The sequence below is a fragment of the Colius striatus genome, chromosome 5 (genome assembly GCF_028858725.1).
Source record: "Colius striatus isolate bColStr4 chromosome 5, bColStr4.1.hap1, whole genome shotgun sequence".
Taxonomy (NCBI): Eukaryota; Metazoa; Chordata; class Aves; order Coliiformes; family Coliidae; genus Colius; species Colius striatus.
Genome location: NC_084763.1, coordinates 11995714 through 12023104, shown reverse-complemented (window position 1 = coordinate 12023104; position 27391 = coordinate 11995714). Strand labels below are relative to the sequence as shown.

The 27391-nt window shown below is 37.9% G+C and overlaps 1 protein-coding gene across 3 annotated transcripts in view; it reads right to left on the bottom strand.

Annotated features, from left to right (window-relative positions):
- Positions 1–267: 267 nt before the first annotated feature.
- RALA (RAS like proto-oncogene A) overlaps positions 268–27391 on the bottom strand; it is a 28875-nt gene continuing 1751 nt past the window's right edge. For 2 of the 3 annotated variants that reach the window (XM_061996602.1, XM_061996603.1), the window contains exons 2-5: positions 9387–9541; positions 7924–8132; positions 4237–4411; positions 268–2188 (exon numbers count right to left, since the gene is read on the bottom strand). In XM_061996602.1, coding sequence (XP_061852586.1) covers positions 2066–2188; positions 4237–4411; positions 7924–8132; positions 9387–9500 — 621 coding nt within the window. In that variant the 5' untranslated portion in view covers positions 9501–9541 and the 3' untranslated portion in view covers positions 268–2065. Of the gene's footprint in view, positions 2189–4236; positions 4412–7923; positions 8133–9386; positions 9542–20106; positions 20194–27391 lie in introns of all 3 variants that reach the window. The other variant, XM_061996604.1, reaches the window with a different exon arrangement.

Here is a 27391-nt window from a genome sequence, read left to right as displayed (position 1 = left end):
ATGGAAAAGCACTCCTAGAGCAAGCAGACCTCAGTTTGCTTGCTTGCTTTCCAATATTCTTTGTTATATCAAGTAGGGATAAAAAAGCAGCACGTGCATAGTTGCAGCTTTTACAAAGTGGATTTTTGTCAGACTAAATAGGTTTAATCTACAATTTGGTTCACAGCCCATGAAAAAGGTTTCTGGAATATTTAACTGCTTGACAAGTGGCATCAGTTATAGCAAAGTGTATCAATAATACAGTATTCAATTAACACCGCACAAGTATTTAAAAAAAATGGAAGTTTATTCATCTTTCAATGGCTCAAATAGCAAATAAAAGGACAGGATAAGGCATCAGCCAAGACAAGTTTGTGTCCAGTGGCTTCATAACACCTCAGTTCCCAGTATACAGGTTCCAAAGCAAAGTCACAACAATAGTGGTTAGACTCCCTGGCTAAATAGACCCAAATGAGTACACAGTAAGATGAAGACTGGCTTATTTGCCATAGTTACATAAGTAACTTTAATTCTGCACTTGGCAGTCTACTAAACGCACATACAAAATCCCTATTGATAAATATTTAACGTGACAAATATAACTTCTAAAGACTTAGAGTCCCTAAAATGTCTGTTAGCATGAAAGTTAAATATTTGTTACCTACTGCGCTTGAGCACGTTTTAAACTGTCAGTTATAGGTTTACACAGGTATAAAAAGTGTAACAGTTTGTGGAACTGATCTAGCCTGTCTTACCCCAGAAGAGTCCAAACGTCCCTCCGTATTTTCAGTTATGATGCAGCATACTAATCGTGTGCCACCACTCTTGTTCTGAAGCAACTGAGGCAGTACGTTTTGTTTGGGGACTTTGGATGCACATGGTCAACCTTTCTGTATTGCAAAGCATATTTGATTGTTTAATATCAACATTAACTAGAAAAAGTAGTTACAGTGTTCCTCGTTTGAAAACATAAACTAAAGGGTACAAAATCTGCAAAGAACTTCAGCATAACACACCAGGTTCCCATAGCTGAGTATCAGGAACACAAAAGAAGTGAACTTATCACACCAGAATTTCCCAGACATAACTCAAAACACATTAGCACTACTGACTCAGCTCCAGTCCCACCAGCCCCAGGGAGTTCAAACCCAAGGAACATCTACACAAAAATCTACTCTCCAAAGGGAAGGTTGAAGGTACCAGCATGTCGAGTTTTAAAGGATCACTCTACGCTTGTATGTGCCATAGGCTTACGACTCTAGTCTTACATGTATTCTGCCTTTTTAGTTTCAAGATAGCGTATTGTTTACCAAGTTACAGATGACAGAATATGCTCTGCACCACCCACAATACCACAGCATGGCACACATCTGCTGCTAGCAGACAGCTAGTGAGAGCACTGACCTACCTGCCCTCCGCGGCGAGGGCAGCCACACAGTGACGCGTACGGACAGTCTCCACGCAGCAAAATCCAGATAATACCTTTGATCAAGCGACCTGCTATGTTTAGGTTTTAAAATTAAGGCATATTCAAATATTTCAATGTAAAAGATTACATCACTCTTCTAGGTTAATCAAGTAATGCAGAACCACATCTAATTTTCCCCACTGTAACTGTTCACGTATACGTTACTCTTCTAATTTGCGTAACTGCCTGGCAAAAGAACTGCAGACCGCGTCATTAGGTAGCACGTTCACAACTGTCATTTTCAAGGCAACAAAAGACAAGATGAATTGACAATAACCAGTGATAAAAAAAGTATGCTTTACAAGAACCCACCAAGTATTACTTCCCCCCACCCCATTCACTATTAAAGAAAAGACCGCCCATGAAACACTACATTCAGAAGAAATGTGAGAAGGTAGGCAATTATGAAATGGACTGAACTTTGCTTCTCTTGAAGCCAACATCATTTTTCTTCAGTGAATTTGACTTTCAGTGCAGCTCCAATTCATGCTTTTAGTGGTACATTACAATTTCCAACATGTTAAGAGTAATTTCAGTCACTTGAGCCTTCCATAGCATGCTTATAAATTATGGTTTTTATTAGTATGGTCGGGATAGGAAAGGAATTGAGGGCTTTGATTATAAAATGCAACATCTTTCTCTGATCCTCTTAGCTAGGCTTTTTCTTTTCTTCTTCCCATTCTTTTCTTTGCTGTCTTCCATTTTTCTGGCTCTAATTTCTCTCATTAAATCAAAGAAGACCTAAAAGAGATGTAAGAACATGAATGCAAAAACAGTCACAGACAGATTCTTTTAGAAAAGGTTATCTCAAAATACACATGAACTTCATTTTCATCAAGTGGTAGGAAACAAAAGGACAAAATTGGAGATACACCAACAATTTGGTTTACGGTCAGTTAAGGCTTTTATGACTAGACTGCTTAAAGCTACTTGTTTGAAAAGCAAATTTTGACTTGACTGACAGGAGACTACAACCAAAAATCACTTCATTTTCTGTGATTTTACTGTAGGAAATCAGCTGAGCAGTTCTAAGACTCTTCTCTCTCAAGAGACTTTCTGTAGATCTATGTTAGGGCACTTGATCCACTTCCATGAAACATGGACAGCGCAGGGACTGAACAGCTCCTTTACAGAGTTCAGTAGGTTTTAATTTGCAATGATGCTGATCCCATATAGACTGCAGCAAAAGCACCACCCTTTAACACACAGCATCTGAAGAATATCAATGTAACTAAACATTTCCACCAAGAAATTAGATAGCCTTTAGAGTTACTTGCTTGTACTTAAATCTGTGCAACTGTAACCTGCCTTAAGCACAGATACTCTACTACACTATTTAGCTGTCTGGGGTGTGCAATCTGAGAAGACGGTTCATGAGCCACCTTTACCAAAAGCTGTGTTCTCCCCAGCTGAGCAAACCCACTATTCTGGAATTCAGAGAAGCCACATTTTCTATAGAACAGTAACTTCCTTCACATAACAAACCTCGTAACTTGAGATGCTCCAAAGAACTGCCAGGTATTCACTAGTGCCAAGAAAGTTTCAATCTGTGGCCTGTCAAACCTTAATTCTATATGACATGTGCTAATCTGGATCCATAATGCCACATGCTCCAGAAAGAAATTTGGAACACTGCAGCAGCCTATGATGTGTGTGCAAAAGCTATTTACTTAGTAAAAAAAACCCCATATACACACACTTTTTTTCCAGATGCTAAATGATAGTGGATTCTGAAGAGCTGGGAATTTCTACACAACTGATACGGAAGGATGTTAACTGCAACTATGCACTGAAACTGAAAGATGTACTAACTAATCTAATAACAATGACAAAAAAAGAGATCAGAGCTGTATTCAACAATGAGACTGTGTTCTGCTGCATTTAATTGACTTAATTTTCTCTATAGAACAGCATGAAGTGGAGCACTCAGTTTCTTCAGGAAGACAACTGACAAGAGACAAGAGTCAATTTTAAGTTATTGCAAAAGTGAAGTCAACACTGCAGCTGTCATGCTGCAATTGACAGCACCTACGTAAAGAATTACATTAGAGAATTTTTCAATGTGTGATCAGGTCTGCCGATAGCTTTGAAAGGAAAGGTTGGCACACTGAAGTTATTTCTTTTGCCACAAATGCGTTACTCTTGCAGTCTACAAGGCTGTGTTATTCTGTATTTCAAGAAGTTCTGTCTTTTACAGAAATAGCTGAAATACTTACAAGTAATCAATAATTTAGATTCTTGGAGACAAAGATTCCGTCTCTTGCCTCATGATCTTCTGAATCAGATTTTATCCCTGAAAACTCATGAGGCAATTCTAGGCTGTTCAAAGCCTAAAAGGATTCATCCATTCTTCATCAAAGCAATACACAACCAGGCATTTGGTCAAATTAGGGTAGAAAGGGCTCACATTCTTCCCTTACCTGCCTCTGTAAACTGCTTTATTCTGGTTGAGGATCAGACAGCATTGCTCACTGTTGAGAGGCAGATTATCTTCTAGTTGTTGAAAACACAGTAAGACGTCTGGACCAAAATAGCTGCCTCAAGACATTTTTAATGAAATAAGGTCTTGTATAATGAGTCCTTGCAGTTCAGGATGCGATAAACTTGTTACACTAAACTTTCTCACTGTACTACATGAAGTCACCTAGTGACTCCTTGTGAGCTAAGGGAGAAAAGCATTTGATTCAAATGTCACTAAAATATTAAACATATACAGTATGACTCTCAGAAAAGAGGTGTGAAGTGAAAACCGATGGAGAGATTCTTTGTATTAAGAGGCCAGTTATTACCTTGTCAACATTAGCTCGTGTTTTTGCAGAAGTTTCCACATAGTTAACATTCCACTGATCAGCTCTGTTTTTCGCTTCCTCTACAGAAACTTGCCTTTTATCTTCCAAATCTGATTTATTACCAACTAGCAAAAAAGGAACATTCTCATCTTCTTTTACTCTTAAGATCTGCTCCCTGGAGGGAAAAAAGAAAGGGAAAAGAAAATTAAGCTTTGCATAGAGTACTGTTCTTAGAACACAAAAAGAAGAACTCAGACTAAATACTCTTCCATTTTACAGTGAAAACCCACTTATTCCCTTCATGACACTTACGTAACAGTAAAATCTTAAACCTCATTATGACATTATACAGAAGGAAGGCAGAGACAGACAATTGGCCTTCCAGGAAGGAAGGAAAGTGAGTCACTAAGAAATTAAGAGAGTCAAACAGAATTGGTTTAGGTGTGAAATCATAGTCAAAAGTCATTCCTTTTAATAAAGGTGTTACTTATATTGCTATTTGTGATTGCCATTTTTAAGTTACCCAAACTTCAGTTTTACACTTGACTTTTTCCTAATAAAATACACGTGCCATTTCAAAAGCTGGTAAAATGGTCTATAGCATACCAAGGGGAAAATCTCTTCCTTTCAGGACTCCTCCTCAAGCCAATTATACTCAGTCTCTGTAGAGATCTTACTCAATCATAAGCCACTGTACAGAATACAATTTGTACATGAAACAGATTTTTAAGGACAGAGCTCCTTACTGCTTGAACTGCTAGGATGAAAGGTTTAAAGTTGTAAATAAAGCTCAGTACTACAAATGGCTTGGTTCATAAGTCTTTAACATTTAAAATCTATTTGGAAAGGCATTAGAAGTAATAGGAAGAACAGTTTTTCAGAAAAGGAATATTCTCTATATTGTCTCAGAAATGAGTATAAAGTTAGTAGGGAAATGTAGCCATTTATCAATTTCTGAAAGATCAAAAAAAAAAGCAGACACAAATTCCTTTTGCTGGCTGAGGTGAAATCTATTGCTAGATTTAAAGCTGAATGGAGACAAGCTGACGAGACTCAAATAATTGACCTTCTAAAGGGCCTTGATTTGGTGTACAGCAGGATGCTCCTGCTGTTATAAAAAGCTCTGAATAGCATGCAGTGTTGTAGAGGAAGGCTACTTATTGGGCAGAGAAACTGCAGATAGCCTACAAGTTGGGTTTTTTTTAAACCAATAAACATGTATTTGAGGCAGCTTGTGACACCACATTCATCTCTGTGATGTAACTAAAAGCAACATTCCTCCTCTCCCATCAAATATCAATGCAAATGTTTTAACAGTGTCTGCAGCTATCCACAAGAAGTTTGAATAGCCAGTGGATTAGGAAAGGTGGCCAGAAGGGAAGTCAGTGCTTTGCTGCAGTATCTGTGTAAACAAGGTTTCTGCTAAAAACTAGTAGCTTTCAACACTAATTGTTCAGTCAATGCCAAAGAATTTTGCCATTAACCTAAGAGCAATCCAGGTGACAATATTCTCCTTTGAGCCCTCCCTGAAGACTGTTATTTCCTAAACAAGAAATATCAATAATATCAAGGAATACTAATCATATACCACCTTGAAATCAAGAATCATTAGAGCCAGACCAATTCTACTCAGAGTAAGACTATATTTTATCAGACTGCCTTTCAAGTATTTCGAAGTTTAGCCATTGCAGATCTACATTCCTTGGAAAAGAATGACCTGGAGCACTGGCATTTCAGAGCACACCAGGATCTCCATCCAAAATGTTGAAAAGCAGTCAACAGCTGTCCTGTTGGGAGTTCTGACAATGCAGCCAAACAAAATTCCATGGAAACAATCAAATGTCCAAATTCTTCTCATTACTTTCTTTCATATCTGTCTGTTAAGAAGTATTTCCTCAGGCTGCTCAGCAATGCCAAGAGTATTTTAACTGTACATTCAAGAGATATGGGTTACTGCTACACATAGCAGAAAAAAAAGTAATTTTTTTTGAGCTACATTTCAGCATTTCAACTTCTATGGTTTCAAAGGTAACTTGAAAGGCACTTTCAGATTTAGATTAGGAAGAGTTTTCACTTCACTAAAGGGTTTTTTTTTCCATTTTTGCTGTATTAGCATGTATATTGTCAGCTGGAAAAGTAGGACTTTTCTAGAGCCATATAAGATCATGTACTTTGAAGAATTAATAGGATTTTAGACAGATTTGAATATGTTGCTTAGCACTTGAGATGAGCTCAACTATACCAAGTATTCCTGCACAACTGACAATACCCAGCACAAGCCTGCAGACCAATCAAGGCCTGCCCCTTCCTCCCAAAATTTATAAACATACACATATTTATACACAAATAACAGAAGAGGAAAAACACGCTTTCTATCCCTCTCCATACACCTTCCTTCTCCCTTAGAGAGGGTATTAAACATATTCTGATACTTAGTGCTAACTCAGTTGAACTGTGACAGCATCTGAGAAACCTGATTTCACTGGGATGCAGATAATTTTTTTTATATTTGTTTCCTTACTTTTCTCTCAAAAGTTATCTCCTCTCCTATTTCACCACAAACAGCTAAAAATCTGTTAGTTTTTATCTTTTTTAATGTACTGATGAGTGATTTATAAGTGGCTTTTTCTCTCAATGAAAATTAAACACCTGTAATATGCTGTTGCCTAAGTTTCTTACCATTACAGGGATTTAAACATGCTTCATGTCTGAAAAGCATCTTAAAACCCTATCCTGTTAAATCTTATGTTATACAAGAAAGATCCTAGTTCCAAATTTCACTTTTACCGTGTTGCTTCCCATTAAGTAAAACACTGGCTTTGATGAGGACAAATGCTATGCAGAACTTTTATCTTGCAAATGCTAAAACTTACATTAGTGTCTTTTACAGTGAAAAATTCCACTCAGGCAAAACTGGACACATTTACATCAGGCCTTTACACAAAGCACTTGACTATTACAGACTATTCAAAGAAACTTCTCATCACTGTTGCTCAAAAAAATCAACATTAAGAGGCAGAAAGGCTTGTGTTGTTGATGCCATGCGTATCCCTTTTCCAGTACACAATGCATATACTTCACATCACCTAAGACTATGCAGACAGACATCACCAGACACGGCTCTTCTGTGCAGTTCTCAATTGGAATCTGGTCACGTGGTCTTTGGAACTGTGAAGTATTTGAGCGTAAAAGAGTTGGACATGCTACAGCTGCTCTTTTGTTCCAGGTGGTGTTTCACAGGTTAAGAGAAATACAATCTAATTCTTAATAGGAAGTAAGACCTAAAAAGAGATAACTCTGAGGAGCATACAATCTTGTACATACATTACATGCAACCACACATACTATAAGTATTTTTTCTCAGATCTGGTACTTTGGATAGCAGTATGCTTACTCACCAATACTCCTTCTTAACACTGGCTGACAAAGGGCAAAAGCCTTCTGAACATTGCTGTGCTATCTGCATTGTGGCAACAGCTTTTTTGGTATTCAAAAACACAGCAGAGAAGATAAGTGAAGTGGTACAGATATCAAAGGCATGACTAGACATCTGTTCAAAACACTATGTGACTACAGTAAGAACTGTGATCCAATCTGGACTATCATAAGGATAGTAGAAAATAAACAGAAAACCCACTTCTAACTACCTCAGTGTAATTGGAATAATTATCTTGCCTTGAAACTTACCTGAAGTCTGCAGTTGCTGCAAAGGATTCCAGCTCTGTGATAGAGAAAACACAAAGAAAACCTTCTCCACTTCGGAAATAGTTGTCTCGAATTGCAGCATAGTCCTCCTGCCCTGCTGTGTCCAATATATCAATTTGGACTTCTTCCCCATCCAGAACCACCTTTTTCCTGTAGCTGTCTGCTTTAGTTGGCTCATAATCTTCAACAAACTAGAAAAAAAAAAAACCCACAAACCTTCATGATACAAAAATTGCACCTCTAACAAGGATAAATGCTTCTATTTGCATATCATGACATAATAAGAACCTTTATAGAATGGCAGGGGTTGGAAGGGACCTTTAGAGATCATCTAGTCCAACTCCCCTGCAGAAGCAGGGTCACCTAGATCAGGTCACACAGGAACATGTCCAGGTGGGTCTTGAAGACCTCCAAAGAATGAGCCTCCACAACCCCTCTGGGCAGCCTGTGCCAGGGCTCCCTCATCTCAACAGTAAAATAGTTTTTTCTTATATTTAAGTGGAACTTTTTGTGTCCAACTTCATCCCATTACCCCTTGTCCTGTTGCTAGCTACTATAGAAAAAAGGGATGTCCCAACCTCCTGACATCCACCCTTTAGATATTTGTAAATATTAATATCCCCTTAGTCTCCTCTTTTCCAGACTGAACATCCCCAGTTCCTGCAGCCTTTCCTCATACAAAAGATGTTCCAGTCCCCTGATCATCTCAGTGGTTTCAGTAACTAAGCAAGCCTATGTATTTAGGCTATGTGAAATGCTCAAACGATTCACAGTTACAGCAGGCTTTCTCTCAGCTCAAAGTTTATAAGTTTTTGCTTTCTTCAGCAATGACAAGGAAATTTTAGAGGTAGTTGCAAAACATCAGCATCTGTGCACTACCCAAGCCTCTGCTGCTGGTCAAGCACAACATCTGGCTGCATTCCATTATGCTATCAGGCAGTCCTGACTTTGAATATATTTAGGATCAATTTTTAAAGGACACTGAAGCTGTAACTTCTGCTTTTTAATAAAAAAGAATGACTGTCATTGGAAAAAAAGAAAGGAACAAGATATAGACTCTCTTTTATCTTTTCAACAGTAGTATAAAAAACATGAAACAAATTGGTCATCATTTCAGGCATCATGCAATTCACCTAAGTGAAGAAGCTCTGAGTTGTAAGACCTCAGTAAGTTCTAAATGGTCTAATGAACAATGACAAAATATACTAACAGTATGACAGAGCATTTAATTGTTCACAAGTCTGAAAAATGCCAAATTATACCTTCACAGGTACATCTAGAAGGCAAATCACTTATCTCAAAAACTACTTTTGTTCAATTTAATCACTGACTTTCATAACACGTCAGATACACTTAGATCCTTACAGAAAATAACTGTACTCACAAATGCTTAAATAACACTACGTAGCAGACACCTGAGATAAATTTCTAATGCAGATTCTTACCTCATCATACATAAACTGTAGCGTTAAAGCGGATTTTCCCACACCACCGCTTCCCACCATGATAACCTTGTGTAAAGCCAATGAATTCTGTCCTTTAGGCTTATTTGCTGCCATCTTTGGACTGCAGAAAATTCACAGGTGTAAGACGAAAAAATCTAGAAGAAAAGATATTGCTTTGTTAGTTTTCCTTTCCTTCTCCCACATGCACTGTTTAAAGTGGATTTGTTTTCAATCTCTACACATCTAAGGACTTAATTTCAGCCCTGCTATCTGCAGTGAAAGCTATCTAGAAGCCATTCCACTAATTATACTGAGCTCATCTTTTTTTTGTAGCATGAGGAAATAAAGCCTTCCCCATTTGGAAAGGGTACGAGTGAGTTCACAGCATCCAAGAGCAATTAAGGGAAAAGATCTATATTTTTGTATGTAATACTGTTTTACAGAGACAGTATTTGTCAAGAATTCATGTTAGTTTACTAAGCAAGAATTGAAAGGGAAGCCACAGTGAGCCAATATCATGCAAGAAAACATGAAATACGACAGCTGCAAGGGAAAGAAAACAGACATTTGAAGGAATTTGCAGCTTAAATAGCAAGCACAAAAACACAGTAGCAGTGTCAAGGATTAGCTAGAGTACCTTTTCAGACAAAGAAAACGTGTCACTAAAAACCTAAAAATACCCCACTTCAATAAGTCAGACACTGAAAGAATAGTTAACATGGAGTGGGATCATTCAATTTGCCTTCCTAGGCTACAAATGCAGTTACTCAGTGTATCTGGAATAGTTGTTTATCCCACAACAGCTTGCCCAAACACAAATCTCTGCCTCACACCAAAGGGCTCTGTGACAGTTAATTCACATATAATTGTATGTGCACATGAACACATACAAAAAAATAACAAATTCATTACCTTTTTAAAAAAATGTTATAGTTGTAGCAGATTTCCAACTACTATCTTCCCACACCTTCCTTTCATTCCCTGTCCCAACAATAACATAATGGTATTTCTGTTAAAAGAGGACAGACTATTTTGTCTGTTTGCACAGTTCTTAAGACATGGAAAAGTCCCTGCAGAGTGACAGAATGTACCCTCCTCCAGAGGTATGAGGTTAAAAGAAGCTTTGATGACCAAAATCCACAATATCTACATTTCAGAAGACTCAAATACAAGAGACAACCATAGTAGCAACTAAGGACTAAATATAACTTAGATTTAGTTAATTAGAAAGCTCAAGAAGAGTACATGGCACATGGTAGCACAGTTTAGTTTATGCAGCACTATTGGATACAGTACAGTAACAAGACACCATTACCTCATTACCCCTCATGATCACTTGACAATGTCACACTACAATTATGTTCTCCTGTATAACAAATCACCTTTGTGTACCCCTCAAACCATCAAAATGTGAAGCATGACAGTTTTCTTAAAACTTACATCAAAATCCCTAGTTGACGACTGGCATTAGTTGGCTAGTGGTAATTTTTTTCCCCCATCACTTATTTTTCCTGGTGTTTTTTGTTTTGTTTTGGGGAGTTTTGGTTTTTTTAAGTATGAAATTGTCATTACCTCAACCTCTGAGTTCTCTCCTACCCTTCCAATTCTCTTCCCCATCCCCCTGGCAGGGGAGAAGGGAGGAAGCAGCTGTGTGGTGCTTAGCAGCATACCCAGGTTAACCCACAACCTATGTGAAAAGCTCTCCAGATCACATCCATACTACTGTTCATTCTACTATCAAGGAATTCTGAAAATGCAATTGAAAATTAAGTTGCTTAAATTGCTTCCCCCAGAAAAATCATCTAAGTGAAATAAGCATGAGTAAGCTGCTGTACTAATTATATAGCAGAGAAATACAACAACTTACAAGGTTTTTTTAAGAAGGAGATGGATGAAAATAAAAACACTTCTGTTCTGGTCATCATGGCTTAAAAAGAGCCATTGCTTTCTTTTTACACAAAAGGAAGTAAAAGACATGAAAATAGCTCCAAGCCACGCATACATTTTCAGCCTACTATACTTAGTTTTGAACTATTCCACATTACTTTGTGTTTGCACTTTTCTCTTAAAAGGAAAAACTTATAATTAAAGTCATACTTATTTGGTTTCAGTACGTATTTTAGACAAGTAATAAAAATTCCTCAGAATTCATGTCATCAACTGACCACAGCTCAGTTTGCCAAGGTTAGATTACAATACATACTCTCAGAGCACAGAAACTGTCTCGCTAGTATACCTGGGTATGGCCTATAGTAACCTTACTAAGCAGACTATTCTACACACACTTAAATACTGGAACAAAACCAATTTAATTCACCAGGACCTCTGTGGAAAAACTCAAACACACAATAGTATGTTTTACTGTAATATTTTTTGTAAGTTAACATTCAGACTTTAAGTAGGTTGAGAAATGTGAAAAATCATACTTTACTAGAAGTTGCAATGCAGCAAGCAGTGTCCCAATGTGACAGAGAGAAGGTGCTACTTTTTGTACTTTGTGCAAGAGCTGGCACACACTTGAAAAGCTGAAACAACATTCAGCCAATAAAATCCTTAGAAATAATCAAGTGGGGAAGGAAAAAGGGAAGGAAAAAGGGAAGGAAAAAGGGAAGGAAAAAGGGAAGGAAAAAGGGAAGGAAAAAGGGAAGGAAAAAGGGAAGGAAAAAGGGAAGGAAAAAGGGAAGGAAAAAGGGAAGGAAAAAGGGAAGGAAAAAGGGAAGGAAAAAGGGAAGGAAAAAGGGAAGGAAAAAGGGAAGGAAAAAGGGAAAGAAAAAGGGAAAGAAAAAGGGAAAGAAAAAGGGAAAGAAAAAGGGAAAGAAAAAGGGAAAGAAAAAGGGAAAGAAAAAGGGAAAGAAAAAGGGAAAGAAAAAGGGAAAGAAAAAGGGAAAGAAAAAGGGAAAGAAAAAGGGAAAGAAAAAGGGAAAGAAAAAGGGAAAGAAAAAGGGAAAGAAAAAGGGAAAGAAAAAGGGAAAGAAAAAGGGAAAGAAAAAGGGAAAGAAAAAGGGAAAGAAAAAGGGAAAGAAAGAAAAGCCTGTCCCAACCAGTTAAAGTAGTATCCTGAGACATCAAGTCATCAATATCTGTCGGTGAACAACATTCCAGTAAGATACAGAAGACAGTAAAACTTCAGGCTAACACAGACTTCCAATCTTAAAGATAAGCTTGCCATAAATACTCTGACACATTTTACAGTGAGAGGAGGCTCAAGGAGGTCAGTTTGCTCTCAGGTTCTTCACAATCCAGAAACATAGAACAATGGCAAACTTCAGGCCTGCTGAATGGCAGACAATGTGAAAAGAGAGAAAAAAGTTATAAACAAAGCAAGTACAGTCTGATGTTGTGGAAACAACACTCAGTCCAGAGAGACTCCTTCAGACCAGCTATTCTGTCAGAGAGGAGAAAGACCTTGAAAGTGATAAGTTTTAAACTATTGCCACATACTTCTACTTGTTTCAGTTTGCTTTAAGAAGTACAGAAATCCAGATTCTAATTTTATTAGTAAAGCATCTGAGACGCAGTTTCAAGCAAAGTAAGTTTTTCTACCCTTAATTTATGTAGCTTGACTTATTTTGTAAGCCCTATTAATTTGAGTCATAACTGGTTTCTGAATTGTCCTACTTCATATTAAAACTGACCGATTGTGGCAAAATCCCTGTTGTATGATGCTCAAAAAAAATCATATCGTATTACATGTACTGTGATTATTTTACTTTTATTAAATCTTCACAGTGCAAAATTGTTTGGGGGTCAGAAGATACACACAGGCTTATCCTGCAGTAGAATCCCATGTCACTCTATGACAGAGCACCAAGCAGGGTGTTGTCAATAGCTGTATTATGCATTTGTAGAAGCTGGCTCTTTACCACACCCATGGGTAATCCCCATCATAGCAATACAGCTGATGACATATATGAAATGGTAATGTTAAACAGTTTGTTGTATAGTTCAACAAGCTGGAAGGGAAGTGAAAGCTTAACTGGCTCAACAACATACTGCCATACCTCTTAGAAGGGTGAGAGCCTTGTCTAACCACCACGCTATGTATCAGTTCTCACCTCCACTGCAGATAAAACTCTTAGGACACTGCCCTTTTCCAACATGCTTGAGTAGATAAGAGCACAAGCAAATGAATCTCAGCGGCTGCTCAGCTAAAGTAAGCAGTTCTCAAAGCTCCTACAGCTGCCTATTGCCTGCCTGCAGATAAACAGCCCCACAATTCAGCGCCCCATTTAATGGCAAGCTTCCAGTTGGAGCCAGCATCATTTTCTGTAGAGCCAGGTTAGGGAGCAATTAGATTAAATAAGAACTTAAGAATTAAATAAGAGGAGGAATTATAAGTCACATTAGCATCATCAACGGTACCTCATCCAACAGTCCAGAAATCGGGTCAAGGGAAAGCAGAGTAGGTAGCTAAGTAACTTTTAACATCACCCTACATGATTACGATCACATAGCAAGCAACAGGAACTTGTGGCTGGGGTTGTAAAACTGTTGCCTGTCTTGAGCAACTAGAGTCTACCTCATCACTACCAACTTCTCCAGAGCTCCACACCTTACATTGAAGATCCTCTGTGCAAGCAATACAATGTTATCTCTAACCCCCCATGGATTTAATCACAACATCCAGCTACACCCACCAGAGGAGCTGGCTGGAAAGCATTCCTATAATGGGACTTGGACACTGTAAGCATCATGTCAACTTCTGCATTACATCTGTGAGCACAGAGTGGTTTATCCAGATTCACAAGAGTAAGGAAGATCAGCAGGTGTCAGCACAATAATAACAATAATAATGATAATAATAATAATAACAATAAAATCTGTCTCCAACAATATTTTTAAGGAAGTTATCTTTGCAGATATATGGCAGGGAAGAAAAAAAACATCAAAGAAGAAATTCTTAATCCCTCTTACATTAGTCTTTATTTTGTCCTGCTATCTACTTTTCATCCCAATAAACTGAGATCTAAAAATATGCTTAAAGGAGAAAAAAAACACCTCATGGTTTTTACTCCTTCACTCATCTTGCTCATCTGATCAAATACAGATGACTCCTTGTGTCCTGTTTCTCAGATGGCTTTTTCTTATTGAATAATTTGCTTCAAAACAATTAAAGCATGCTTCTTTACATTTCCATGACACATCCTCTGCATCCCTCCTCAACACAATAACATCAACGTCCATATATTAAAAGAGTGCAAAGAAAGTGGCCAAGAGTATAGCTGTGTATCAGCCCAAACAGGGCAACAGACATCCAAGCTCAAATTGCTTCCTTTCCATTCCAGGGAACATTGGTACACATATCTACCTCTTAAGCCAGCAGCCCATATTCAGGAAGTTAACAGCAACAATCATTTCCAAGACATCTAAACCTCTGTCAAAATGTACCCAAAACTGACCAATGAGCCAGGAATTAACCAAGAACAGAGCACGTGATGAGACTAATTTTCTTAGAGAATGTGACTCAAGGAGGTCAAGAAGCTATTCTGCCTGGTTTGATCCCCTGGAGCCTCGTAAATACAATGTCAATGAGAACAGGCCAGGGAAGGAGAAGCATTATACCGAAAGTCGCATCATTACAGGCACAAATTCAGCTGGCATCTTCTGCAGTGCTATACATAAAGCTGAATGCAGGCTTTGTGAAAATGCGGTTGTCCTTAACAGGAGGACTTTGGTTTGCTGCAGGCATTTATTTGAAGGGGACTAGTTAAACACAGCTTTGTGTTTAAAGATAGTTGGCAGAGTTAGTACAGTAGATTCTAGTTAATAAGTAGAGATAGTAGTGCATTTCTTAAATTACAAAACAATTTCTTGTATTATTTTTATATCTTTCATAAAACTATGACAACAAAACTGAATTGCAGTTGCTTTGTTTCCTTTCCTGTAAGAGAAGATTACATAAAGATTAGCGAGACTGTCATATTAACCTCATTACCCACTCACTTTTATGAGTAACTTTCTTCCATGAAGACTGTTTTATATAATAAGCATCAGTTACAACTGGTAGCTGATAAAATCCAGAGTAAAAGCAGGTGCTGTGATGTAACTGAGTTATTGATACATTGGAAGGAACAGGAATAATTTAATTGACATGTGAGCTACTTGCAAAATATTAAGAACTACAGTTAGCATGCTTTGACCAAAATACTTCCAGAAACGCAAAAATGCTGTATCAATCATTTACTAACAATTCAAGAAAGTTCAGTAACAGAGACTCATGTTCCTCTAAACAAATAATTAGATTCTTTAACTGAAGAAACTATTCACACTAATTTGTACTTTGCACTTAGTATAATCCATCGCCTCCAGAAACATTAGCTGTAACTTTTATCTCATTCCCAGGTAAGAATTTAGGTAATTACTTGACAGTAATTCCGTCTTCTAAAGTGAGTTTGAATACTCTCCAAAGTTTCTTAGTTCTCACAAAGTGAATCACAACTCTGTTGCCTTGGATGACCTGCAAATTACAAGTTCCGCTTTCTGACAAAAAGTATCAGATCTAGAATTTTTAAAAGTGCCAACGTATTTCACATCCCCATGGACCATCAGGCAATATAATCTTTTCTGTTAGTAAAAGATCACAGTTTCACCCACTTCATTGTTTACTGAATCCAGTAATTTCAGTTTGGTTAAAAGCAAAATTGTACTTAAGAATATATTATTTGGAAATGATCAGTACAGACTAACATACTAGATGCAAAATATCTGGAAAACACCTCAGGAATGACTCAGATATTCCTGCAACAAAAATGTTCCTGGAAATGGAGGGAGGCAACTCCAGGCAAGCAAAGCCTAACCCTCCCAACAGCTGCTTCCAATTACAATATTCAAACCAGTTCAGCAGAAACACACCATGACCCAGAAATAGATAGGATACATGAGGACATAGGACAGGATACATGGTGCCAGCTGTTTTAAGAACTGGAGAGTAAGGAAGTTTTTTAGGTTAGATCAGCATTGTTGTAATAAGTGTCATTCCATGCCTTGAAATTGACCACTGTTTCAATTACAGTTCAAACATTCAACACCTATCAAGCTCTGCACAAAATAACATTGGTATAAGGAAAAATAAATCTTTCAAATATTAAATAATCACTATAAAGTCTTAGTAGTAGCCTAAAGAAAGAAGAAACTGAACCCAAATATTCAAACGTAGCTAGGAAATGACTAGTCCCATGAGATAATGAAACAGGCTGCCTGAACCTCAACCTCAGAACAAGTTAGAAACATTTTCACAATAAGTCCTTTCCTTTCTCCTGAAAATAATCCTCTGACATAAACCTGTTTAACTGGGAATTAGGATTCATGGCATCCCATGACTTCAACAAGTAGTTAAACCACATTCAACGTTTGGTAAGAACCCTTCTTTCCAAAGCTTTCTAGTGCACGCCATAAAAGGTGCTTGACTCTCCCGCACCCACAAAACAAACTCACTAAGGTGATTACTCATCTATCAGGAAGAGTAAAGGGTAGAAAACTGACATGTTCTACCTCTCAGCAGCAGCAGATCTCCTCAGGCAAACAACCCACACTTCCCAGCTTCTTGTGACAGGTCCTTCTAACTGTAACCATATAAAAGTCCTGCTCTGGCAGGGAGGTTGGACTGGATGATCTTTTGAGGTCCCTTCCAACTGTGATCCTGTCAACCAGGAAGAGTCAACCAGGGAACTCTTCACCAACAGTGGGCCTCACATGCCCACAGTTTTGTACTCTTAAGAATTGAGATCCCTTTGAGAAGTCACTAAACCACTAGCAGACACTAAACAAGTTCACAGTCTTCTGCTAGTCTCCCCGAGTCTCCACAAGGCCTTAGGGCTGGCTTCTGAGCATAGCCATGAATGCAGCTTCCGAACCGAGAATAGATATATATTCCATATGTTTTAAGTAACGGCTTCAGCATTTTGCTATCAAAAAGTCTCTTTTGCATCCTGCAAGATGACTTATGGGGAGGCACTTCCATAAAGAAATGTCTTGAAACTCACATGGAATAGCACAAGAAAGCCCTGAAAAACGGAACCACAAAAATAGTGTGGAACAAAATCAATGTCTTAAGATTTAAACCTTACAGTGTACTGAAAAGAAAATGAAGCAGCTACATCATTGGCCACTTAAAGAGCTGACAAAACACAACATTTGAGCTGAAACATGTATGTTGGTAAGGCTGATGTAAACTGAATTTGCCACAGTCTGATATTCTCATACCCTTCCTTCCACTGGTGTTTGCAACAACTAGCTGGCAAAGAAGTTCAGAAGTTCATCTTGGCAAAAAATAACCTATATTTTTTGACAGATTAGTTTCCTAAACAAGCTTGAAAGCACAAAATACAGAAAAACATAGTTGAGTGTAAAGAGAGCTGAACTGTAGCACCTCCAGCCTATTAATATTGTGGAAAAATAATGCAAGTGTTGTAAGGTTTCTCAACTGTAATTTAGCAGCTGTTGAAGATTCCTCACTAAGTCATGTGATGGCTATTACAGGACATTTGGAAGGATTCTAGATACTTGCAACAATTTACCTGGACTAATCCAGATGTCAATGGGAAAAGCAGCAAACTCAAGCACAGCACCTAGGTTAACGCCAGCAGCAAGCTTGCCTTCATAGTTAAATTGTCTAAAGTTACACTGCAAAATAAGCGTACATATTGTCAGAATTTACGTATCAGTCTACAATACTGTTTCTGCTTCTTCAAGTCTTCTGCTTCTACTTGGTGGTGCCCTATCTCAGTCTATTCAAATGACTGAGGGAACTTGGCTTTCTGAGGCTGACAGTGAAGTGTTGCTTCAAAGTGTAAGAGTCAGGTCTTCTCATCAATTTCTAAGCAGGGAGGCCTGCAATCTAAAATATTAACAGAAGGCATTCCTTTTGTATTGATTTAACATTATAAACCACGAGGAGAGAATGAACAGTAACAGCAGTCACAGCAAAAGAATGAACAATCACACATCACTAGCCTGTCAAAGCTATTCACGCTACAGACTTGCATGGATTCAAAGGCAAGACAGACAAACAGGTACTATGGTACTGCATATGATTTTCTAGCACAAATAAAAGTAAGGAGGAAAAAAAGAGTGGGACATCTGTGGAAGAGGCTCCCATACCCGTTGTGGTTTAACCATAAATACCCATAAATGAAGTCTCCTGACAGAAGTCACATTATTTATGTGGGAGATGTTATGGAAAGCAACTGCTACTACTGAAATTAATTCAGCATTTTATCTAGAACAAAGACACTTGTTCCCCCTGTACTCCCCTCCAAATGTAAGAAACAACACACAGCCTACAAGGATGAATTTTAGTAACATGGGATCAACAGCTTGGGGGTTTCAGCTAGTGCTACTCAGCTAAGACTGAGGGAAGCACTTGCAGTGACACATTTAAGCCATCGTCACCTAAGACATAGTAGCTACAGCCATTTTCACCCCATGTTTCAAGTGCAAGACAGCACTTTTGGAAGCTAACTTTGGACTGGTAAGTCAGGCATCACTCACACTTGCACCGAGCTGCTGCTTCTAGCTATTCTGGAAAGCAACAAAAATGGAGTTCCCCAAGAGGCACTGTGTCAGAGCTTGTAGCACAAGCCTCAAGAGTTCACTTTTAAGAACCATTCAAGAACTCTGCATTCAAAAAGCTGCTCACAGCATATTCAGTATCATAAACCCAGTGGGTTTTGTCAACCATACTTTAAAAGAAATCTCAACCACTATATTGTCCTTTTTGCTCCTGTACAGTTACACTTCAACGTTCACTCAAGAAATTTAAGGAAGTTTTAAATGTATGCATTTTTACTTGGCTTAATAAAGAAAACTCTTTAAGCAAAGTCTGAAGAAGGCTTCAAAAAGATATACTTGAAAAATAGAGGTTTTCCAGAACAAGTCTGTAAATCATGTTTTCCTCTAACACGAGTATCCCATTAACTGTTGACAATCCTATACTCTACTCTTCCTTCAGTTAGAAGTTCAGAATGTCAGGTGTGTATTTGCTAGAACAAACAATATCCATATGGTCATTTTTTCAGTCAGAAAGATGGCTTAAGATCCACTTTCACTAAACCAAAAACTCTACCTAAATAGTTTTACTGCTGTATAGGCAGGCAATTAACTTGTGACAGAGAACTCTAGAAACAAAAGGTACTCGCAAAGCAAAAACAAGGTTCCACTGTGCTCACAGCAGGCTACACTCAACACTTATGAAACTATAGGTTCTTATAGAATTCTATAGGTTAGGCCTCTAGCTGGGAGAAGCAGCCTTGTCATGTTACAGGCATCTCACTACACAGCAACACAAGTTCTGATACTGATAGTTCAGGGAGTTTATCCTGCTCACAATGACTTATTTTGCCTGGTTAGTCAGTCATATAAGATTATGGTGAAAACTCACATGAACACCGTTAAATTCTTTTAAGCTATTAGCACAGATAGAATGAACACAGAAGCCTTGAGTAACATGTCTATGAAATTCTTGACATAGAAAAAAATTCAAGCTTTCAAATAGCGCATTTGAGACAGGCACTGCTGCCTTCTGTGTGGTCAGTTGCATCAAGCTTCAACAAAAGCAAGGTAGGAATACCCAAATACACTGTCCTTTTATTTTATTAACTGGTTTCTGGCAATGACGGATGCTTCTGCATTTGCAAGCACATTTATGTCAAAGGTCACAGGCAGAAATGGTGCAAACATACAGGACTGGACACAGGTCATTAGCAACACATCAAGATACCACCAAATTCTCCATCTCCTCTTCACAAATACAGACAAGGATTCTCTCTCCCCATAGGCAGACTGCATCAATACACCAGCCAAATGGAACCTAATAAAATAGGAGCATGTTGGATTTTGCATTTAAAAAAATTCTGTTTATTCCTCTAAGGAATCATCCAGCTGTAGCAAATAAATTTCATTAGTGAAATCTGACTTGGCAAAGTAACTTCATTCATTTCATGACTTCATCATCTGTTTCACCACCCAATTACAAATGTGTAAGTACTCTTTTGTAGCATTATTGAAAGAACATTACTTTCATAGCTGTATTTTGTTCCAGTAACTTCTCCTCCTGTTTATACTCAATGCAGTACAAATTGCTCCTCCTAAAATCCTAATCTGTTTTATTCAGGGGGTGAGGATTTTATATCCATGACTCACTGAATTAGACTGGTTTGCAAATACACAAAGGCTTGTAATGAACCTTTTGAGTAGGTGATTCAAGGACACAAGTGGTTATAGACTCAATGTTGCATGGTAATATAGCATTCATGAAGTTGAAACACTGTTAAGTCTGGTCCCTCCCCAGTTTTAGATACTTCTTTTCCCCCTAAAACTATTATTTGAAAAATTGCTAGTCAATCTAGTAGAAGAAAACCATATAAAAATTGCCTTTTTCTTCAATATACGCTTGCATATATATGACACATTAGAGTTTCATGGCTATTTCACATATTATGGGCATAAAACATAGAGTGGCTAGAAATAGATGGCATTCAGCTCAAAAACATGGTATGAAATTATTAGTATTCAGGTCAATTTATCAATTTCCATGTTAAGTGATAGTGCAAGATGGTTTTGCTCTCACCCTGATTAAAATTGTGATCATTTTTCTTACAGTATCACAGAAGACATTTCCAAGTTAAGTTTTCTCAAATTGTAAAATAGTAACTTTTTTAAATTGCATTTTGTTCCCATTTGAATTCTTATAGCTTTTATCATGCAGGTAATTCAGAACATTGCAGAACTGTCAGATGATCTACAAGAATGTAAGTTTTAACTATCTAAAAGCTATCTAAAAATGTTCTTTTTGCAGCAGCGCATGTAAAAATCATGGATCAATTTCTGAACACAGAAGGAAACATAACATTCACTCCAGACTATCTGGGTAACCAGGCAAAGCAGCTATCAAAACCTTCTGATAAAAACCCTAAAAATTAGGTTTGCAATCACAATGCCAAGGGAAGGCACCATTAAAGATGCTATACTACTGCACATCCCTAGATGGGTCTCAAGTGTGTATCTCTTCCTATGGCCAGACAAACAACTCAAAACCTAATGGCATTCCGGAGCTGGGCACAGACCAAGTCCAGTTTATTTTAAAGGTCAATCTACCCAGGAAAGAACTACTATAGAAGTCTGTCTATGCTGAAATCTTTATCAACATTTGATTTAATTCTATACTTTGCAACACTAAGCAGTACTGTGAGCTGTACTCCTTTTTGTGCACATAAGTCTTGAATTCCAGTGAGAAGTATGCGACCTAATCCCTTTCCAATATTGTATGGTGTAATATAGGATTTCTTCTGGCCAAAGAAACCTTCACTCCTGCTAACTTCTGAAAACATTTTATTTCCAGCTGGTCACTTGCATGCTCTCAATTCAGCTGTACAACTTCCAATAGCATCATTTCTCCACAAAGTCAGAAGGTAATTTTTCTTGAGGGGTGTCTTTCTTTTACCTTAATACGCACACCATCCAAGTCTTGCGTAAAGTCTAGAAAAGTTAGTGTTGTTAAAACCTATCGCTGTTGTTCACAGATAATGGCCAGTATGACAGATCCTCACTTGTTGAGAAACAGAGATTATGTTCCTGAAAATCTCTCCTTCAAATTACCAACAATTCAAGACTAACTATGCCATGCTGACTAGGTTATGTATGACCATTTCAGTCAGACTGTATTTCACTATTCTTTTTTTTTAAAGACATACTAGTTTTTAGCGATAAGATTGTTTCTGCTTCAGTTTCTCCTCTCAGAATTCCTTTTTTTTCCCGTATCTATAAAAAAAGTCTTGCCTCCTAAAATTGTAATAAAATCTACTAGAAAGATTACAATACAAAATTTGCTGCTCAAGCAATGGATAGTTTTTAATTTTTAAACTTTTCCAGACCACACTTTAGATCCCTACAACTAATTTGCTTTTGCAATACTCTTCAAAATATTCCAGCCTGAAGAAACTTAAACTATTCATATTATATACACAGTCACAGCTCTAACTCGTACATCTTTCAGAGCAAGTATGCTTTTGTTAGATTGTTTCATTCCTCTATCTGTTTTGATTCAAGAATTTTAGAAGTCAACTCTTGCAAGTTACCTAAAAAGATCAACTTTCCCAATAAGATCCAGTTAAAAAGTTTAAAGAGACAGGACAACACAGAAGTTTGTCAAGGTAAAAATCAGGGCCCTCTAAGGTTTTTGCATAATTTCAAACCCAAACATTTAATATCTCTTTGTTTCTTGGGGGAAAAAGAAGTTGATACATTCTAACATTTTGGTCAGCAGCTACAGTATAAAAATCCTTTACTGTAATATTGTAACTGTAGGCATGTCAGCAAAACTAACAGCTACACGCCCAAAGTTATTGAGTGACAGGGAGCCAGTTGCAGGAGTACACATACCAGCTTTCCTAAAATATTTTGTGGATCAGCTACTGGCCTCTTGAAGAGCATCATCAATCTACAAATTAGAATCCCCCTAGCTCTGAACACCAAAAACATGAGTTGGCAATGCCTGCAACTGGATTCCTTACCAAAGCACAGAGACATTAAAGATATGCAACACACATTGTTTGAGTATTTTCCCCTCACAGCAGCAGCAGAAGGGTATAATGTTGAGATCACTGCCTAAAGATCCTAGTTACTATTAAAACACTGGCACGGTCTGCCCAGGGAGGTGGTGAAGTCCCCATCTCTTGACATATTTCAAGACCTATAGATCAGGTACTGAGGGTAGTGGCTGCAGCAGTGCTGGGTTAACGATTGGACTTGATCTTAAAGGTGTTTTTCCAATCTGAAAAATTCTGATCCTAAAACAAGACACGAGAAAGAGGACTGAGACATAGCTTGGATTAAGATTTAGAATTTAACCCCTCTAAGTCCAAAAGGCAGCAACAGCTCTTTTTCTGCTGTTGTTACAATCACACCTGAGACACTCGAAGAACACTGCACCTGGAAAAACCACTTAGCTTCATCCTTTTTAATATTTCAGAACAAGTGCATCTGTATTTTTTAATTAGTTGTTTTAAAGACAGTCCTTTATGTTACACTACACACTAAACCAAAACAAGTACTGACGCAAATCGAATTAATAATTCAGATGAGCTTTTCTTTATCACAGTCTTTTAATTTTTCATTATTGTTCTTATCAGAGTCTTTATTAAACAGGGGAAAATAATCAAGTATTAGCATTTTATGCACTGCAAGTTAGTGGGTATCTTACTACTGAGGTACTCCAACATGTTGCAAACCAGGTTGTATTTCATTATGAAAGTTGCACGTAGCCATCTTTTCTTCCTTACATTAACCATTCAACAACATTTTAGAGAGTGAACTTGCTTAACAAAGTTTGATATCTAGCCTAATGCATCTGCTCTTTAAATTCTGAAGGATAATTCTAGATATCTAGAGAAGGAGTCCAGAGTGCTGTGTTTTCTTTCTAGTTGAAGTCTGCCTGGTTTATTACATATACCTTATATCCAGTGCACGAGTGACTTGGAAACTCAAAGCCATATGCTTGCTCAGCAGCAGACAAACATCACACAGCCTGGAGCACAAAGGCCAGATGACATCACAAATCATACTCATACAGATCAGTGCAGCATCACTGGCTTCATAATGTGAACCATATCAATGTAAACCAAAGTTTACACTCATTTTCAAAACAGTGACAACTTCAAAAAAGTAACTGTAAAAAAGGTCAAAGAATTCAAGTTGCAATAAGGTGTACTGAGCTATTGTCATGACCTTTCTGGACCAGCCACTGAAGCATTGCAAGGAAATCTTAATTTGGATACTATTAAGCAACATTTGTCCTCATAGAAACCAGTTACCAAGACTGTATGATTTAAAGCATTATTTCTTAAAATACAAGAGATCTGAGGATTGAAGTAAAGCTTTATTTGCATGTTATATTATGAAGGTAGAATTATTTTAGTAATATAGGTGTGTAAACTTTATCATTCATTGATGTCTCCTCCATACAATCATCACTTTCATTCAGTAACTGATTTTGCTGACTTTTTTCTCTGCAGGTAACAGCAACAGATGGTTAACAATGACTTTCTACTAGCCTTGCTTTGAGTAGGGCCTTTGAGTCAATCAAACGTGTTCCATACTGCGACTTCACCAGTCAAGGATGAGTTTTGTCATCGGAACAGTATGCCAGCAGAAGTCCATCACAGTAACATTGTTTTCCTGTGTGTAGTTTCTTTTATTTTGAGGTCTGAAATAAACCTGACTGGGGAAATAGCACAGCCATACTAACAGGACTCCACTGGTACCGTCCTGAAGTGACAGATGAGCTTTACTCTGCACCAACAGGCCTGAACTAGAATACTAGCAAAGAGAAGGCTTATATACCACACATAGCTGGCTTTCAATGATCTTCACAGAAGTTTCACGTCTGGAAGATTTCCATGTTTACTGCACTCTGTTTAATGTTGACGGAAACACTTCTGCCTGCCTATATGTGGGTGTTACATAAAAGCATTCTCAGACTGCTAGATACAAGGACCAGAGTTAGCAGATCAAGTCTAGTAGCTGGCACAGAAGGGTATGCACTCCAGAGACCAAAATGAAACAGGTACCAAGGCCTGAGTGCAAGGCTGATCTCTGCTACCTACCTACTGAGCACAGGTGCCAAGCTCCTTCATAAAATCACCCTTTCCATAATTTGCAGAAATACTTGTTTGTTCATACAATGTATTTACATGACACTTTCAAATTAAGTCTCGTGGGCCAGGGCACCAGATATTCCCACAGTCTTGCATCAAAGGACATGGCAAACATTGTTATAAAGAAAAATAACAATACATTACATGAACTGTACTGGTAAGAATTCGATGTGTATTGCAATTGCTTGAACTAAGGAGCCAATATCACGAAATAAGTATCATCAATTCCACTAAAGTAATGATTGTAGGAGCTACTATGCAACCACCTCTTTAGATCTCTTGTTTGTGCTACCTTCTTTGCATTCTTGGCTCCTGTCCATATTAGCATTATAAGCTGATTACAGCATAGCTTATTTTGAATTCTCTATAGTAACTCACTTCCTCATTATATCTCTTCTCTTTTTGTTGTCTAACCTCTCCTACACACCTCTTTCTCCATTTCTCCCTTCTATGCACAGCCTGGATGCTTTAGTGTTACCAATCTATTGTCTGAAAGGTGCTGGGAATTTTGATAGACACAAACCTAATCCTAAACAAAATACTATTAGTAAAGACTAAGTAACCCTCCAGCAAAGGCAATCAGTTCTTTCATAGGGTCATCCTAATGCAGCATTACTTAGCCTGTACTACATTTCTCCCAAAGTCACCCCCCTCCCAGTTGTTTTTCTGTAGGAATTTCACAAGTTTTTTGCTACTGTCTAAAGCAACTCAGAGTGCAAGCCCAACATGATGGTTGTAGGTTGCACACCTACCACAGATTCAACAAGCAGCTGTGCCCACTGACAAATCCCTTGGTTGGTACGTGCTCACTCTGACTCATAATTCTTAAGAAAACATGCTGAGAAGCAAAACAAGATTTAAAAACTCACTGGCCTGTCTGCAAGGACATTCCAAGTCCTTTACATCCACAAAGATTCCAAATAATTTTCAACTCTGCAGTCAGGAAGATCTACCAATAACAATATAGAACTACCCTGAGAGATGATTTTAAGTACCACAACAGACTTATAAGATATAACCATTTCTTCCCTACTTAGTGGTTTATACAATGTAAAACATTTTGCAGAATATTCAGCTGATGTACAGCAATTATACCAACTGTTTTATTTTCTTGGTTCCTCACAGCAATTCTTCATAAGGCAGGAAGGAGACTTAAAACAGTTGTCTCATAATTTTGTGTGTGATGTGGGCAGGCTATAATATGTTCACAAGAATGCTGTCACTAGCCTATCAAACTATCTTCCTTGTTCACTTAAAACAGATTTCAATTTAGATGCAAAGTGATCTCAATACCTTGGAGACATTAGAAGCGCTTATGGGAAGCTGGCTGTAAGCACTCTCAAGGGGGTGGGGAATTCCCGGGCTAGAAAATATCTGATCAGCAACTTATTCCCAGGACCACCGTATCTTACAGCACTTGCTAGGGTGGCAAAACAAACAGAACTCATCACAAAGTTAAAAGACGTTTCTCATATAATTACTTCCTTTTCCAAGTGTGAAACTGCAGGGACAATAATACTGTTATCAATCAGCTGAAATGCAGTGGCTTACACAACTTTCTACACAAGATCATAGCTACATTATTCTTTCATATCAGACACTGTCATACATCAATTGGCAACATGCCTTGCCTCAGCAATTATTTTCTTCCAAGTCAGGTGCACTTGCAATTTTACAACAGTTAAAGCTCACCTTAGACAAAACACCTCTGTTTCAGGCTAAGACCTTAAAAAAAAAGTATATGCAAGGATGTCAGTGCACAATTTAACTGAGGATAAGAACACAACTGTTCTTGTGGAAGACAGTCTGAACACTGCAGACACATGGACCACTACAACAACACTTATTTAATACTCTTCTGCTCCTCCTTGGTTGCTTTTAGCCAGTACTGCCTTATCCTTGCAGCCACATCTCTCCTTGCTCCCCTCTCCCACCCACTCAAATAGCCTACTCTTTCTAGACACTACTGATGTAAAGCATACATGCCCACAGGTGACACGGATTACAAGTGCACAGCTGGGCACTTCTGGCCTTCTCTTTCATGGCTAAAGATCCTTTCCTTAAGGTCTAAAAAACCCTCAAACCAACATTACTTCAACATTGCCAAAGTACATGGAACTCAAAATACTTCACCTCCAAATATTTTTTCCCCTTCTCCAAATTCAGAAGCACATGACAAAGTGAAGAATGAGATGAAGGAATTTGCAATAGTGAAGGAGCACATTACTATTTACTATCCCAGCCTATTGAACCACACATTCTCCTATTTTTACAGAAACTGATAATCCCCATAATTTCTACAATTTTGAGGCTTCAAAAAAGGTATTTAACGTGACAGGTAATTATGCCACAAGT